At 54.2% G+C, this 14,165-nt stretch overlaps 1 protein-coding gene across 1 annotated transcript in view; it reads right to left on the bottom strand.

Moving 5' to 3' along the window:
• Positions 1-14,165, bottom strand: part of HSPA12B (heat shock protein family A (Hsp70) member 12B) — a 24,166-nt gene extending 10,001 nt beyond the window's left edge. Inside the window, exons 1-7 of the mRNA XM_036322325.1 lie at positions 14,060-14,165; positions 8,674-8,733; positions 6,278-6,375; positions 5,149-5,273; positions 2,246-2,432; positions 1,807-1,911; positions 1,414-1,530 (exon numbers count right to left, since the gene is read on the bottom strand). Of these exons, the coding sequence (XP_036178218.1) occupies positions 1,414-1,530; positions 1,807-1,911; positions 2,246-2,432; positions 5,149-5,273; positions 6,278-6,375; positions 8,674-8,716 (675 nt within the window). The 5' untranslated portion in view covers positions 8,717-8,733; positions 14,060-14,165. The remainder of the gene's footprint in view (positions 1-1,413; positions 1,531-1,806; positions 1,912-2,245; positions 2,433-5,148; positions 5,274-6,277; positions 6,376-8,673; positions 8,734-14,059) is intronic.

Genomic DNA, 14,165 nt, shown 5'->3' with positions numbered 1-14,165 from the left:
GTGGGGACCCCTTTGGCTCACTGAGCCCTCCTCCTTCACCAGGCTGGTGTCACAGTGGCCACAGGCCTCCCCACTCCCAGGGGAACTTTGTTTCTGGGGAATCTCATGTAGGAGGAAGGAAACTCCTAGTGAAATTCCAGGCACCAAGACAGGCCAGTTGGGGGGAGAAAAACATTTGGGAGCTGTTACTTCCTGCATCAGGATGGGGGAGTCCCTGTGCAAAGTCTTTTATGAGTTTGTGGGATTCCCTGGATTCTGACGAGATGGGGGGTGGGGAGGGGTAGGTTTCCAGACTTCCTGCCAGGGCCAGCCCTTCCTGAGCTGGCAGCCAGGGAACGGTGTGGGAGGAAGCAGAATGGGTAAACTGGCAGGAGGAGGGGCACTATGGCTGGGGGTGTGTGTTTGTTCTAGCTGGGCACATCCTTGCTTTCATTCTGGTCTTTGCAGGGGGATGCCCACTAGGCTTAGGGTTAGCTTCTTCCAGTGACAAGCATAGGCACCTGGGCACATGCCTGACCCATAGGGGGCCCTGGTATCCTCCAAGGGGTCTACAGGCAGCCCCGAGACCCCTTTTGTAGGTCCTAAGGCGTCCTCCAGAGCCCCAGGGTCAAGACCAAGCAATGAGTCTTGCTCTGGAAGGCTGTTCCCTTTTCTCCCCCCATCTCTACTAGAGAGGCAGTGCCTGAGCTCCACCCATCTTTCTCCAGACCTTTGGGTATCTCTTATGGTAGGAAAACCAGCAAACACTGGCCCAGACCACCTCCCTTCAGAGGTTCCTGTGCTCAGGAACTCACAGTGGTTGGGGCAGTGGGGGTGGTGGATTCCTGAAAATACTGACGCTGGATGAAGTGCATGTTCTGAGTACTCTGCCCAGCTACTGGGAGTGTGGCTGCTCTTGGCTCACAGCTGCCCCCTTCTCTGGAGCTGCCCTCAGCTGAATGGGAACCGCCTCACTTGGAGAGGATCCCCCTCTACCCAGTAACCAGTAACAAAAAGCTGGCCCCCTTGCCTCAATGTGGCCAACACGGGGGTACAGTTCTCCCTCCAGAGCTCTCCACGGCGTCAGGCTGAGGTCACACTCCACAGCCCTGCTCAGCTTCCCTCACCCCCAGAGAGCCCTTCTTCAACAGACGAACGCACAACTCCCATCCTGGGTTCTGCTTTTAGGAAACCTGACCTAAGCCACTGGCTAAGCTGGCCTGGGCAGGGCCTCTTGTCCCTCAGTCCTCTGTTCCTGCAGCCACCTCCTTCCCCCAGTGGCAACAAACCGCCAAAATGCCCAGCAGGTAAAGGCTGGAGGTCTTCCCACAATGCATGTCTGGTCCCAAGGGTGGTGGGTGAATGAGGGGATGTATGGGGCCATCCCTGGGGCCCTCCTGAGCAACATCCACCCCTCTGCCTGCGTGTCCTCACCAGGTAGGCAGCCTCCCGCATGAACTGCTTGGCGGGCTGTTTCCAGATGGCGGGCACCGTCAGCACCCAGCGCACAGTATCCTTCTCCGGCAGCGAGGGGCACTGCTCTCTCAGCTCCTGGAGCAGGAGGGGCAGTGAGATGAGCGGCTGGCTTGAGTGGGGTGTCCTCAGCCCTCTGTGGGAGCTGGAAGAACTAATCAAGCCTCAGGAAGGGCTTTCCAGCAGAGTTGGAAAAATCCCTAACGCTAACCCCCTCCACCAACACATATATGGCCCACGCAGGCTCTCCCAGACAAGAAGGCAGGGGAGTGGAGAAGATGACCTCTGACCTCTGCCAGGGGCTAGGGATGGCTAAGGGGAAAGGGTGGGCCTGGGGATGGGGCCGCAGCGCACCTGAAGAGCATGCTCCTTGAAGAAGCGCAGGGCATGGGCGAACACCTCCAGGGCAGGCATTTTCTTTCCATTTACCGCCTCCAGCTGGGTCTTCAAGGTGAGATCCTGGCAGGGACACAGGGCCACGCTGCAGAAGGCCGTAGTTCTGCCCCCATTTCCTGACGACCTCTCTCTTAAAACCACCCCATTTCCTGGTGCTTATCCTCTTGGGCACCGTCCCACTTGCTCTATAGTCTCACTTTAGTTCTGTCCCCAGCCCCTCTTTAGCCCCGCCTCTCCGCTAACCCTATCCTCACCCTCAGCCACGCCTTCATCCCTTCTTTACTTCCAAGCTCCGTCCTTCGCCACCACACCCTACCCACCCTCCATTAGGCCCGCCCCTTCCCCTCCTGACCCCCTTCCCTGGCTGGAACTGGTCCTGAGCCAGAATGTGACTCACAGTGGCGCTGTGGATCTTCATCTTGAACTTCTCGAAGTAGAGCCAGTCCCGAGCCTCCTCGGGGTCTAGATCATGGTAGTAATCACGGGCAGTGTAGCCAAAGCTGTGAAAGGCACCCTCCGGGGTCAGCAGGAGGCAGGTGGGGGTCTTCTGGTGCGCCACGCCGGGGTCCCCGCCCTCCCATTTCCTGTAGAGACAGGGCTATCAGTGGGGTCAGCAGCAACCCTCACTTGGGGGGGGGGGAGGGTTGGATAATGGCGTTGGGGTGAGCTGTGTGACCTTGGCAGGCCACTTAGCCTCCCCCAGTCTCAGTCTTCCCTACTGTAAAATGGGAATAATAACAGTACCTGCCTCAGGGTTCTTGTGAAAAGAAAGATGGTGCTTGGAATCCAGTTAAATCTCCATGAATGCTGCTCTTGGGTCCTCCCTATTCATGGGGCTTCGGGACGCACCCGGCATTCTGGGTTCCCTTCATCATTTGACCTGTCTCCCTGCACCCTTAACACGGAGCAGCAGGCCATCATCCATCCATCTGCCTGGGTCTGGCTTCCTCATGTGTCTCTCCAGCATCCTAGCAGAGGCCTTCTCCCTGCCAGCTAGTTCGCCTCGCTCAGGGCCGTCCTCCACTGCCAAGCTCCTTTAGGGCATTCATGACATTCCTGTCTGACCCACCTCAGCAGCAATACCCCAGCTGACTGCACCTCTGCCAGGTCCCCCAAAACCTGAATGACATTCCAAACCTCCCTATTCACAGGCACATGCAGACCGCCACCCAGAACTCCCTGCCCAGTTCTTTGACCTGGAAATCTTCCCTGGTTTCCTGACTCCTCTAGGCCACGCTTGCCACTGTGGCCCTTTGGGGAAGGTACTGGGAATCCAGGTAGAAGAACAGTATGTGCCAACGCTTAGAGATGTGAAAGAACAGGAGAACTAGCTGTAGGTTAGCTCAAAATGCAGCAGGAGAAAAGACAGGAGTGTTAAGGTCAGCTAAAGAACATCAAATGCCGTATCGGAATTCTCTCTTGCTGGGGGTTAGGTTGGGGAGTGAAGAGGCATGATCACAGTGGCCTTGAGAAAGGTGACAGGTCCCCATGTAGCAACAGCCTGGAGGGGAGGGAGGGCAGAGAATAAAAACCATCCAGGTGAGAGAGGGTGGTGGCCGTGGAGAGAAGTGGATGGGTACTCCAGAGATAGTAAGGAGACAGAAGTGATGGGACTGGGTGGCTGGTAGGGGTGGGGAAGGCTTGGGAGGAGGCCAGGACGTCCCCCAGTGACTTCCTGTGACTGTCACCTCCACAGGACAGAGGCAGTGTCCCTTCATGTGTCCTTGGCTCCAGCATGGGGCGCAGCGTGGCCTCGGCTGCCGTGTGCTGACCCTGGGGGACTGTGAGTGCTCAGAGCCGTTGTGGGTATGGGGGAGCAGAGAAAGGGGAATGACAGTCCAGGCTCATGAAGGTCAAGTCCCGGTACCTGTGAGGCAGGGACCTGACTATCGGTCTCTCCATCCACCCTTCCATCCAGCCTCTGGGGCCCTGGGCAAGTCCCTGATCCCCCATTCCAGTCTGAGTTGGGAGCTTTGGGGTCTTCTAGAGCTCCACCTATTGGCTGCAGCCCCACTAAGACACACTCTAAGGATCAGGGTCTGCAGGGCTGGAGGGAGTGTTTAAAGAAATGTTTTGTTCAACTAAAACTCGACATCAGGATGGATTTTTTGATCATCTCTTTCATAACAACTGTGTGACTTGCGTCAACTCGGTTAGCCCTCTGGTCCTTCAGGTCCTTGTATTTCATTTGAGATGTCGGACCTAGGAATCTGCCTCTAGCAATCTGCTCCATAGAAATCTCAGCACAAGTTTTCAAGGAAGGAGATTCCTTGCAGCATTATTTTTGTAATAGTGAAAAATTAGAGACCCCCCCAAAACAAACAAACAAACAATCAGTAGAATAATGGGTAAATTTTGAAACATCCATACTATGGAAAAACTATGCAACTGTTAAAAAGAAAGTGGTAGCTTTATGTACTGACATGAAATGTCTACAGAATAGTGTTGAAAGTTTAAATTAGGCAAATTGGCCCTGGCCAGTGAGCTCAGTTGGTTGGCATCGTCTCATGTACCAAAAGGTTGCCAGTTCAATTCTGGTCAGGGCACATGCCCGGGTTTCAGGTTCAATCCCAGCAGGGGGCGTGCAGGAGGCAATCGATGAATGTTATGCTCTCATATTGATGTTTCTCTCTCTCGCTCTACCTTCCTCTCTCTCTAAAATCAATAAAAAATAAAAAAGGCAAATTGTATGATATTCCATTTTTATTTATTTATTTATTTTTTTTAAAAAAATATATTTTATTGATTTTTTACAGAGAGGAAGGAGAGAGATAGAGAGCTAGAAACATCGACGAGAGAGAAACATCGATCAGCTACCTCCTGCACATCTCCCACCGGGGATATGCCCGCAACCCAGGTACATGCCCTTGACTGGAACCGAACCCAGGACCCTTCAGTCCGCAGGCCGACGCTCTATCCACTGAGCCAAACCGGTTTTGGCGATATTCCGTTTTTATTTAAAACACACAAATATTCATACATATATGTGTGTACTAGTAGTATGTGTTTGTAAGCAAGCCCAGATATTTGTGTACTTTCCTGTATGTTTTTTATATCTCAATAAAATGTTTTAAAATTAAAAATAAAGCCCAACATTTCCTGCAGAGGGCAGGGAACTGCTCCAATGGAGGCTGGGGGCACAGGCCAAGGGCCATCCTCCAAACTTTTACCCCAGAGGGGAGCCCAGACTTGGGGTGGCAGGAGCTCTGAGAGTACCCCATGTCTCCTCAGTGACAGTACTTCTGGGACCAGGCCCAACCCCTCTCCCCCGACCCAATCTCACAGCCCAGTGGCCCTCACCTCATCATGTGGATGGCCTCAGGGTCACTGGAAAAGCTGAAGGCATAGCCACTGGAAGTGGTACCGAAGTCGATGGCCACCACCACAGAGAAGGAGGCCTGCTGGGGGGCTCGGGCCTCAGGCTTCTGCAAGTGCAAGACCTAGAGTTAGGGAGCAGCCCAAGGGCTAGGCTGGGTGTACATGGGAGCCCCCACCCCCTTTCCTGACTGAGGTCCAGCTCATCCCTGGTTCACCTCCTCCCACCTGCCTGCTTGGGCTCCCCTCCCTTCCCAGGCTCCAGGCTGATCCCTGGAGATGCCAACTGCCTCTCAGGCAGCCCTGCGCAGCTTTTAGCTCAAGCTCCTGTTTTCCTGGCTCCTGGTTCTCTGCCCACCTTCTGTCTGCACAGCCTTAGCCCACCCCCATCTCACACCATTTCACAGCCCGGGTCCAGCTGTGGGCAATTACGCTCCTCCTGGCAGCTTCACAGCACATGGACCTGTGTATACTTGACCCTGTGCTCTCTGTGGCCACAGTGACACAACCAGACTGTCGGTTTTGTGGCAGAGGGGAGAGGCCCCGTGCACGTGCCCAGAGCGGCCCCTGCCTTCTCCTAGGCCTGGCTCCCTGAGAACAAAGGGGCCCCCAAGCTCGATAATTTGGGTGAGGCTGTCTGGGGTGAGATGACCCAGCGAGCTTGGGGGAGGGTTATGTCCTGGATAATTCAAGCTAGTAATTTCCAAACTCTGTATTTTTTAGCAGTGTGTCTCCTCTTCCTCAGGTGGGGCTATACTAGACAGGAGGGGGGCGGGGTAGCCCTGGGAGGGCCAGTGCAGACCCTGAAAAAACCATATGCTCAGAAATACGCCTGCCCCCGGCAGGTGAGCTGCAATAGCCCCTGGATGTCATCCTGGAGCGGGTATTTGGGTGTTAGTACTGGGGCTCACCTCAATAGAATTGTTACCCCTTAAGTGCAAGGTCACGTAAGGGTAACCCTTCTGCAGAGAGCATGACTGAGGTGTGCTGGGGCAGGAGGCACAGTGGTACCCCCAGCCCTGCCCCGGCCCTGCCAGGTCTTGTTTTCTTGAGCACCAATCCCCCTCCACACCACTCTGGACACCCACCACCCAGATGCCCACACCAGGCTTACGGGAGACTGCGAGGGTGTGAGGGGGGCAATGCCACAGCTTTCCTGGGTCCTTGGGGAGCCGGGTGGGCTGGGGATGGGGGACCGTTCTGGGCTGGAGCCTGCAAAGAGAGGGGAAGACATTGTGGCACAATCAGGGTAGGGGGCTGGCAGCTGGGCCCCAGGCCTGGGAGGTTCTCCCATCGGTCCTTGCTGGGCCAAGGCAGGGGTGCCCTGCTGAAGAAGGGGGATGGGTGGGAGGGGAAGAAGGATGAGACTGAACAGGGACACCTGAGGCAGGAGCAGGCTGAGGGTGACCATCCCTGGAGGATGACCCATGCCTCACCTGGGGACTACTCATCTCCCCCAGCACCCCTCAGACACGGGGAGGGGAGGAAAGACCGAGAAGCAGCGTATGTGGGGGCAGACTGAGTGCAGAGATAGAAGAGCAGGAAAGATGGGGTGGGTGAGCTCCTGCCTGGGGTCGGGTAGAAGGTGGAGAAACCAGGAAAGGTGGGGGAGCTACAGACCTAACTGCTCCCCTCCCCCTAGAGTTCAGCCACATGGTTCTCAGAACCTGAGAGAGCAGCCCCCTTCTACTAGTAAAGACACGTTAAAAGATCTTGCCTGGGAAGTATTAACCCACCCGCCGTATTTACCAGACCTTGCTCCTTCAGATTACCACTTGTTCCGGTCGATGGCACACACACTTTCCGAGCAGCACTTCAAAACGTACGAAGAAGTGGAAAATTGGGTCTCTGAATAGTTTGCCTCAAAACAAGAAAACTTCTTTCTATTGGGGCGGTATCCACAAATTACCTGAAAGATGGGGAAATGTGTAGCTAGGGATGGACATTACTTTGAATAAAGCACTTTTGATGTTTCTCTTGAAATTATCGTATTTTCTCTGATTACAAAATCCGTATTAACCGGTTAATAATGCAGACTGGCTATTAACTGGTTAATATTGCCAATAGAACTTTTCTTGTTTTGAGGCAAACCATTCAGAGACCCAATTTTCCACTTCTTCGTACGTTTTGAAGTGCTGCTCAGAAAGTGCGTGTGCCATCGACCGGAACAAGTGGTAATCTGAAGGAACAATACAACAAAATAGCATAGATATCAAATCGCATATATATCAACATATGTGTAACTTCATCTATTGAAAAACATCTGCATTATTAACCAGTACACCCAGTACTCCCGCCAAGGGCCAAAGACAGGCCCAGCTGGCTGCCTGTGAGGATCACGGCAGGGCAGCACCGCCTCAGCCCAGCCCTGAGCTGAGGGGTGTTCACAAAAATAGGAAGTGAAGCCCAAGTCATCCCCCGACCCCCCCAAACAACACATGCACGTGGAGCCAGCATTGGGGGGCATGAGGCCCCAGTGAGCCTCTCTCACAGGCCCAGGACTGAGCTGGGCCTTCAGTGGAAGGAAGCAACACAGCCCCAGAAGGCAGCCCAAAGCCTGGCTTGGAGGCTCAGGCAGCTCAGGGGTCTGTCTGCTAGACATCCCCCAGGTGTGGGCTGGTGGCCTGTCACCACCACTCTGGGCTTTCCTAGGGCTCCTGTGAAGAGGACTGGGGCTGCCCTGAGATTCAGGCATGGGGATGAGGGGGCTGATGGAGTCTGGCATAAAGACCCACGGACAAAGCAAATTGTCTGGCTTCAGGCTGAGCCGGGGCCCAGGGCCTGTGCTCCCTCAGCGGCTGCCCTGGCGGTGGCCCTGACAGCTCCCAGCCCTTTCTGGCCTTGGGTACCCTGGGAACATATGTGAGGGGCAGGAAATGAGGGGGACTCTAGAAAGTGCCTGGGACAGGGCTGGAGTCTGTCTTGGGGTGCTGGAGAGGCAGGGCATTTTGGTCACACCCTCAGAGCTCCCTTTCCTCAGGCGACCAGCACAGGCTTAGGCCCTGCCGCCAGCTCTAGCTTGAAGGGCCAAGGCGCTGTGTGGTGTGAGCCTGGGAAGGGAGGCAGGAAGGAAGGCCCAGCCCACCAGGTCTTTGTGAGTGGACTTCCTGAGGAGTGTCCCTCCTGCCTCCTGGCCTCCCGCCCCTGCACACACACACACACACACACACACAGAATTCCGTGCATATAGACCTACTTGCAGATATACACAGTCTCACACAAGGCCCTGCACAGAGATCTGCCCACAGCAAACAGATAGATAGACAGACAGACAGAAACACACACACACACACACACACACACGCACACGCACACATGTGCGCGCGCACAGGGTCCCATGAACAGATATGTTCTGTGTGCACACAGGAGTGAAGCGTGCACAAACACACACACTTACGTACACAGTCCTGTGTGCACACACATACACTCTCAGGAACTTCTGGGAGAGGCACCCCTATCCAGACAAGGGCAAGTGGAGGGTGGGTGGGGGCAGAGGTGAGGGATTCTTACCAATGTACAGCCCCTGCAGGCCCAGCTCCGGGACAGCCAGCATCTTCGCAGGCCCTGAGGCTGTGAACAGGAACAGACATGCAAATAACATTTATTTGTTCCTTTGTTCCCTCATGGAATGCTTACTTGTTTTATTTATTTCTGGCTGGAGTCTTTTGAAGCAAATACCAGACACCATGTTGTTTCACCTATAAATTCTTCAATATGTCTCTCCAACAGATAGACTTTTAAAAACATTGCCACAGCACCCTTATCATGTGTAACAAAATTAATTCCTTAATCTCATCTAATGCTCAGTCCACCGTCCCAGCTTTTCTCAAAAAGGTCTTTTTTTAACAGTTGCTTTGTTGGAATCAGGATGGTCCTAAATGTTTTTGGTGCCCACTCTGTGCCAGGTGCTGGGGGACATCGGAGACAGACCCAGAGAGACACTGTCTCTGCCCCAGGGGCCCACAACCTGGCGGGGAACTGCTTATAATCAGATAAACACCCAAGTGGATTTGAGGTTACAAATGATGCAGCCAAGGTCACAGCTGGTTACAAGCGCGGCAGAGAGGAGAGCATGGTAAGGCTGGAGAGAGGGGCTGGCCTGGCCCGGCCCTACAGGCAGGCCCTCGCGGACCCTATTTTAGATTTGGTTTTAAATAAAGGGCAACAACAAATCTTGAACGTTTTTTAAAATATAGTTTTTAAATTGATTTCAGAGAGGAAGGGAGAGGGAGAGAGAGGTAGAGACATCGATGATGAGAGAGAATCATCGATCGGCAGCCACCTGCAGGCCCCACACTGGGGATCGAGCCCACAACCGTGGCATATGCCCCAACCGGGGCTCAACCGTGACCTCCTGGTTCATAGGTTGATGTTCAACCACTGAGCTACACTGGCTGGGCAATCTTGAAAGTTTTGAAGTGGCAGAGTGGAGGTGGGGGCATGACTGGATTTGCGTTTTTAAAAGTTCCTCTGGCTGCTTGGGGGTGTGGGTTGCAGTGGGACAGTATGGAAGCAGAAGCCCAATCAGGGCTCCAGGCGACTGATGATGCTCATTGCTGTGTATCTTGAAACAGAAGTAGGTACAATTAAGCTAGAGGTTAAAACCAACAGGGCTGATGGAGGTGGCAGGATTGGATATGGGGATTAGGAAGAAGTTGTCAAGGATGACAGTATCTGATTCAAACTGGCAGATGGGTGGTGAGATGGAGAACACTGGAGAAGGGCAAGCTCCCCTGACCCTTACCCTACCCACAGACACAGGCCTGCAGGGCCCAAGGGGCAGTGCTCCAGCTGGAGTTCAGGAACTGCCAGAGGAGCCAGAGGATATATGCTCTAGAGGCCAGGGAGAAGCTGAGGTGGAGATGTGTGTCTGGGGGTCACTGGCAGAAAGCAGAGTGGGGGAAGGGAAGGGAAAGGACCCTTTGCATAAAGGCTGACTCCAGAAGGTGGGCTGGCCGAGGAGACCTAGATGCCTGCTGTGGTTTCATGGCATCTCAGTTGTTAGATGAGACTGGAAACAACTGTGGCCCAGGGCTGCATTTGGGTGGAATGACGAGAAGGGGTGGGAGTCAGGTAAGCCTAGGTGAGGAGAGAGCAGAGGGTAGGTGAATGGAGCTAGTACTTCCAGGAAGGTGGCTGAGATCAGGAGCTGATGTATGGGCAATACCTGGAGGAGCAAAAAGCTTAAGGGGAGCTGCCCAGAGCCCACTCCCTCTCTGTAGCCAGGAAGTTTTGCTAATAGAACACCAACAGACACAGGTGGGCACTGTCATACCCCCCCCACACACACACATGCACATATACATCCTTGCTAATGCACAGTTCACACAACTCAGCCCCGTCATGCACAGACATCCAGGCATGCCCAGGATCATCCCACATGGCCAGCATCATGGAGATTTCCAGATACATTCAATCCTGCTATCATTGGAGGTGCAAAGTTGGATGTCCAGGAATCAGAATCAGGGGGAAAGACAGGGGCGGGTCATGGGCGTTCACAGAGCACAGAGCTGCTGAGAAAGGGAAAGCAAATAGATGGGGAGTGCACAGGCTTTGAGAGCCAAGGACAGGAGCCCAGTTCAGGGTGATGGAGTGGCATGCTGGAGCTGATTCCCACCAGCTGGCAAAAGCAGATTCTCTGTACCTCTTCCCAATTCCACATTCACTGCCATCACATTGGTAGCTTGAAATCAGCCATGGTGGGAGCATTTACATCACAGAAATTGGCAAACACTACAAATCTGGGTTTTCTCCCTTTTGTAGTGTTGACTGTAAAACATTTACCAGCACACAGTGGATCTAGGCCACAAAGGAGAAGCTGGCAGCCCTATTTGTACATCATTTCAATTCTTCAGCAAAAATTTACTGAGCGTTTCTTTGTGCCAAGTTCTGAACCAAGCGCCGGAGAAACACTTTGTTGAATGAATGGATGGATTTTCTGGACCAAGGCGATTATATCTGGAGGAGAAACAATCTAGAACCACCAGGAAAAAAGAGTTAGGAGTCGTCACTCTAAGCTGGATTCCACATCTAAACTGAGTGCCGAAACCGGTTTGGCTCAGTGGATAGAGCGTCGGCCTGCGGACTGAAAGGTCCCGGGTTCGATTCCGGTCAAGGGCATGTGCCTGGGTTGCGGACACATCCCCAGTGGGAGATGTGCAGGAGGCGGCAGATTGATGTTTCTCTCTCATCGATGTTTCTAACTCTCTATCTCTCTCCCTTCCTCTCTGTAAAAAAATCAATAAAATATATTAAAAAAAATAAAATAAATAAATTGAGTGCCTATAATCTCACCAGCTATCTGAAGCTTGTCCAGTTACCTTTCATTTCTGAGTGTGTGATTCACTGAGTGCCTTACACTGGGGTCTCAGGGCTGGCAAGGACCTATTACGGCATCTGGGTGGAGTGTATCCTGGTTGCCTCTCTGTGCCCTGGTGCCTTTTCTGCAAAATGGGTCGAACGGGGGGCTTGTGAGGATCAAGTTCAGGTAAAAAAGGTGGTTGAGCCCTGGCCAGTTTGGATCAGTGGATAGATCATCGGCCTGGGGACTGAAAGGTCCCGGGTTCGATTCCAGTCAAGGGCGGCTTGATCCCCAGTGGGGAACGTGCAGGAGGCTGCCATATGATGTTTCTATCTCTCCCTCTCCCTTCCTCTCTGAAATCAATAAAAATATGTTTTTTAAAAAGTAGGTGGTTGACAAAAGGCAGGGAGTTGGACAGACGTGAATAGTATTCTTTCCCTTCATGATGTGTATTCTGCATTTCTCTTCTTAGAAGCTTTTGGTCTGATTGAGAGTTTATTCTAGTCATGCTTCATTCTTTAGGGAGGGAGGGAAGACCGGAATCAATTTGTGTTAAAGAAGGAGGATTCTGCCAGCTGGCATGGCTCAGTGGTTGAGCGTTGACCTATGAACCAGGAGGTCCCGGTTCGATTCCTGGTCAAGGCACATGCCTGGATTGTGGGCTCGATCCCCAGAGTGGGGCTGATCAATGATTCTCTCTCATCATTGATGTGTCTATCTCTCTCTCCCTCTCCCTTCCTCTATGAAATCAATAAAAAAATATTTTTTTTAAAAAGGAGGATCCTGCTGATTCCTTGAGAGGTGGAGGTGGAGGGGGTGGCAGCACCATCTGTCTTCAGGACATGCCCCCTCACCCCCATCATGCACACACACTCAGAACTATTTAAGGAGAATGATGAACATGGGGCTCAGGACCACCTCCGCTCCCAAAAGCTGTATGTCTGCGCAGAGTCCATGGCTGGAAATGGGGTGAGGAAGACGCTGTCCCAGGGGCCTGTTAATTTCAGATTACTGCTGCTTGGGTTTAAGAATCATTGGGTGGGGCAGTTTGATTTACACAGAAAGTAACTTCATTTCCTGACTACACGCACAGGCTAAACTCTGGCCCCAACCTGACCCTTACCCTACCCACAGACACAGATCCTTAACCCTGCCCATGCACTGACCCATTCTTGCCCGCGGACTGATGACCCCTGGCCCTTGACCTCATATCGGCCTCTAATCTTCAGCTTCACCATGACTTCTGGCACTGACTTCTATCCAACTGACATGATCAATCAGTCATTGGGGACCAGGACAGGGTGTGGCTGAGTAGGGACTTGAAACTGGAGATCCCCATCCTAGAGAGTCCCCCAAATCACAAGGCCTAGGACTTCTTGCCTGATGGAGAGAATTCTCCAAGGATCTATTCCTGGGGTGAGGGTGTCGAGGCTGGGGGCACGTGATGTTGCTGGATTTCAGGGCTCCACATGTACCTGTCCTCTGCCCATGAGGACAAAGAGCCCACCAAGATCTTTACAGCTCCCCCCTCTCTCCCACATATTCCAGCTTCTCCCACCCACTGCTCTCTCTCAGCCTCCTGCCAGCCCTTTAATGGCACAGGACTGGACTCAGCAGGCAAAGGGAGGCCACAGGCATGTCTCTCAAGGCAGAGAGTGGGCCAACCAGGGCCCAAGAGGCAGATCAGAAACTCCAAAGAGCTGCTCCAGTCCAGTCTCTCCTGGAGGGACCGGTGGGAGGCTGCCTCCTTCTGCACTGGGGCAGGGGTGACAGAAATGGCCCCTCCCGTCTTTCCATGCATCCTGCCCCACCCAGTGGGTCCTCATCATGGGAGCAGCCAGTTCATAAACAACCTCTGTCCCACAGAGCCGGGCCCTGAAGCCCCTCCCATCCTCTGCCCACCAGTCCCCCATCACCTCCCTTACCTTCTGGGGCAACTGGCTGCCTTTGCTCTCACAGGGAGTCCATATTTTAGCGCCCACTCCCTCCCAGGCTCTCTCCCCCACACAAGCCTCCCTCGCAGACAGCTCCACCGGCCTGCAGGGAGCCCAGACCCACCCCACCTGGACCCGGAAGCTAGCCTCACAGGAAAACCAGAGTTCCCCGCTCAGGAGGCCAGTCCACAGTCTGCAACTGTGGCACCCCGACCACCCAGCCACTCCAGACCTTCTGGGACCACAGGGCCCGGGACCAGCGCCCCTCCCATCCAAGATGCCCCCCAACACACACACACACACACACACACACACACACACACACACACACACACACACCAGGTATCTACCTCAGGTCTAGGCACCCTGCTCTCCACAAATGCGCCCCTGGTGCAGCCCCCAGCCTCACCCCCCACCCCCACCCCACAGCAAGGAGTCTGTCGGCCCCTCTGTGGAGCGTGCGGGGTCCGACGCCTGGAGGGGAGCCCACAGCCACAGCCCCGCTGGAGAGAGGGCCTTGCGATCTGTCCCCAACCCGGAGTCCCGGGCTCAGGAAGTCCCCGCAGGGTCTCAGCCGACAGCCCAGGACGGGGCGGCCCGGGGCCGGAGGGCTGACCTCTGCGCCTTTCTCCTCTCCGCCTGCCCCTCGCCCAGGACTCACCTCCGCCCTCCGACAGCGCGATCTGCCTCGCCCGCGACCGCACAGCCCGCGGCAGCGCCCTGAGCGGCGTCCGCAGCCCTCGACGTGCCCGGCCCTTCGCCGCCCG

Source organism: Myotis myotis, unplaced genomic scaffold (assembly GCF_014108235.1).
Source record: "Myotis myotis isolate mMyoMyo1 unplaced genomic scaffold, mMyoMyo1.p scaffold_m19_p_9, whole genome shotgun sequence".
Taxonomy (NCBI): domain Eukaryota; kingdom Metazoa; phylum Chordata; class Mammalia; order Chiroptera; family Vespertilionidae; genus Myotis; species Myotis myotis.
The sequence above is the reverse complement of the archived record's forward strand: the minus strand, read 5'-3'. Positions and strand labels throughout refer to the sequence as shown.